The 2501-nt window shown below is 45.0% G+C and overlaps 1 protein-coding gene across 1 annotated transcript in view; it reads left to right on the top strand.

The window, feature by feature from the left end:
• The window catches only part of LOC120787563, a 6357-nt gene extending 4182 nt beyond the window's left edge, over positions 1-2175 (top strand). The window contains exons 6-11 of the mRNA XM_040123277.1: positions 24-229; positions 650-902; positions 1288-1395; positions 1508-1651; positions 1791-1870; positions 1989-2175. Coding sequence (XP_039979211.1) covers positions 24-229; positions 650-902; positions 1288-1395; positions 1508-1651; positions 1791-1870; positions 1989-2175 — 978 coding nt within the window. The remainder of the gene's footprint in view (positions 1-23; positions 230-649; positions 903-1287; positions 1396-1507; positions 1652-1790; positions 1871-1988) is intronic.
• The last annotated feature ends 326 nt before the right edge of the window (positions 2176-2501 follow it).

Here is a 2501-nt window from a genome sequence, read left to right on the forward strand (position 1 = left end):
CAACGTTGCTCTCGTGTGTTCAGGTGAAAGACACGGCCGAGTGCCGTCTCCACGAGAAGCAGTTGTACAGTCAGCTCATCAGTGACTGTCTGGTGCTCAATACAAGTTTGAGCAGAGACGTCCTGGCACAGGACCACATCCTTATTCACCTCAAGAAAGAAGAGCAGCTTACCAATGAGACCAGAGAGCTGCTCCAGAAGCAGATCCGCATCCTTCTCGACAAACTGAGGTCAGACCATCCGAGTTCTTTCTGAATCAATCCTGTTGATTTTTCATGTAATAATAACTTCATGTTAATATCATCCACTAAATTTAAAGGGTTTTCCTGAACCGTATGTCCATATTGTGTTAATCTTTTGGGTTTTAATTGTTACAAAACAGACTGAATAAAATAGTAGGGACACCTTAATGCTGAGCTGACATCCAAATTTTTCTTCATCTTCAAACATTCTCAGAGATTTCAAGGCTTCAGTCACTTTGAAGTGCAATTATTACAGAAAACGAGGAATTCAAGCCTCAGTCTGGATTTTTGCTACAGTTTTGTACCAGTCTGGAAACCGTGACCTATATAGAATCTGATTTGGATTTAAAACGTGATCTGAAATCTGCTTCTGTTGCATCTCACCTTGTTTCCTAATCCTCCCTCCAGCTCTCTGAAGGAGGTTCGCACTCAGCTCCTGGCAGATTTTCAGGACAAGGGCCAAGCCATCGAGGTCACCACCAAATGCATCAAACACAGGGTCAACCCCCCGAGCTCCAGGCTCCCTGCCGCTCAATACAAGCCCGACCTCGTCAGCTATGACAAGTGGCTGTCCCACTGCAGGGAGCTGAGGCTGATGGCTGGTAACCTGATTAAAGACTCTTCTACCTTCAGGGGAAACCTGCGGTTCACCCTGGCTAATGTAAGACAACACTGCCACTACCTAAATTCTAAAGCTCACTTGAACACCAGCTTTTAGGGAAAGAGAGCTACGAACATTTTTATGTAAAGCTTCTGTCAGTGTGAGAATGTGCATCCTTCTTTATCTCCAAATGAATGTGTGAACCCTAAAATCTGGGTTCCAGGCTTCATTCAGCTAAGTAACAGGAGAGGGGAGATTACACTTAGACTGAAGTTACGCCATAAAGGATAATTTTGCTATTTTAACCCTTGTTTTTTCTTTCCATTCTGATCGACATTTTGTCAGTTCTTCATCATATAGCCAGAGTAATATTTTTAGTTGGTCCAGAAATATGAACTATGCATGCTTGTCTCTCATCTCCTTGCCGGTGTGTGTGACGATGCAGATGAAAATTGCCCAAGAGCGCCAGCGCCGCAGCACCACTGACTCACTGAGGAGAGAGATCAACGAGCTGAGCAAGGTCCAGAATAAAATGATGTGGGAGAGGAAGCAGGTCAGTCAAGTGAATTTTAGTCACAATTCACACAGCCTACCATCCACGGGTTGATTCTACTCCACTTTATGAGATGGTTACTCATTATTTTATGGCTTTCTTTAATCTCCAGATGAAGGATGAGATTTCTGATCTGACCAAGGACATTCAGAAATTGATGGGTCAGATATGGAACTGTGACTCCAAGCTGCATCAGGCCACCCAACGCCTGGACATCCTCAACCAGAGACCTGGACGTGAGCACTGCCTGGACCAGGTAAGTGGCTCACTCAACAGCTGAGATATGATACGGTTGCAGTCAGAAACACAGAAATGAAATAGCCTTTCAGATCTTAGTTGTTGTCACTGTGGAAACGTGGCGGCTTTAACCTTCTTTTTTTCTGTTCCTCCTCCAGCCCTACATCAGCCTCACACTGGAGAAACATGACCTGGCAAAGATGGTGGCTGGACTTAACCCAGTACTGAAGCGCTCCCAGTAAGTCTGTCTAGCAGTAGCTATAGCCCGTCACCTAATGTCTTACTTTTAAATATTTTGACCCTCTTCCGTAAGATATCCTGAATGTATCCATTTTCATGTTAACCCTCAATTCTAGGCGGGACTTGAAGGTTGCACGCAGGCGTCTGAAGGTTCTGGAGGACAAACTGATCACAAATGCTCATAACCTGAACGTGGAGCAGAAGTGCCAGAACCTGCACCAAAGTTTCCTGCCTGCGCCGACACCACCGTGGTCCTGGCCAAAAGGCCACGGGCCGCCCAGCCCTCGAGCCTACTTACAGTAGAGCCTGGCGGAGTGCATTAGCACTCTGCTGCACCCCTGTGGTCTCTTCCGTGCAGTGTTGTAAAATGTAATAAAAAGTCTCAAAGCAAAAATGATATTGGCTAGTTGAGAATCTGTAGGTACCCATCTTTGTTTTCTGCTGGGGATCGAGGCCCCTGTGATTTTGAGTGATAATGTGTTTTTGTTGCATTTTTCCCAAAGAAGAACTTGGTGAGTTTGGCCCAGAAACCAAATCATCTAAAAGTTCATTCAGGGGGTTGATGCAAGAAACTGTCTCGTGGTTATTTATTTAGGATTTTTAAAAGTCACATTACCAAAAAGCAGCTG

Source organism: Xiphias gladius, unplaced genomic scaffold, assembly GCF_016859285.1.
Source record: "Xiphias gladius isolate SHS-SW01 ecotype Sanya breed wild unplaced genomic scaffold, ASM1685928v1 HiC_scaffold_222, whole genome shotgun sequence".
Classification (NCBI taxonomy): domain Eukaryota; kingdom Metazoa; phylum Chordata; class Actinopteri; order Istiophoriformes; family Xiphiidae; genus Xiphias; species Xiphias gladius.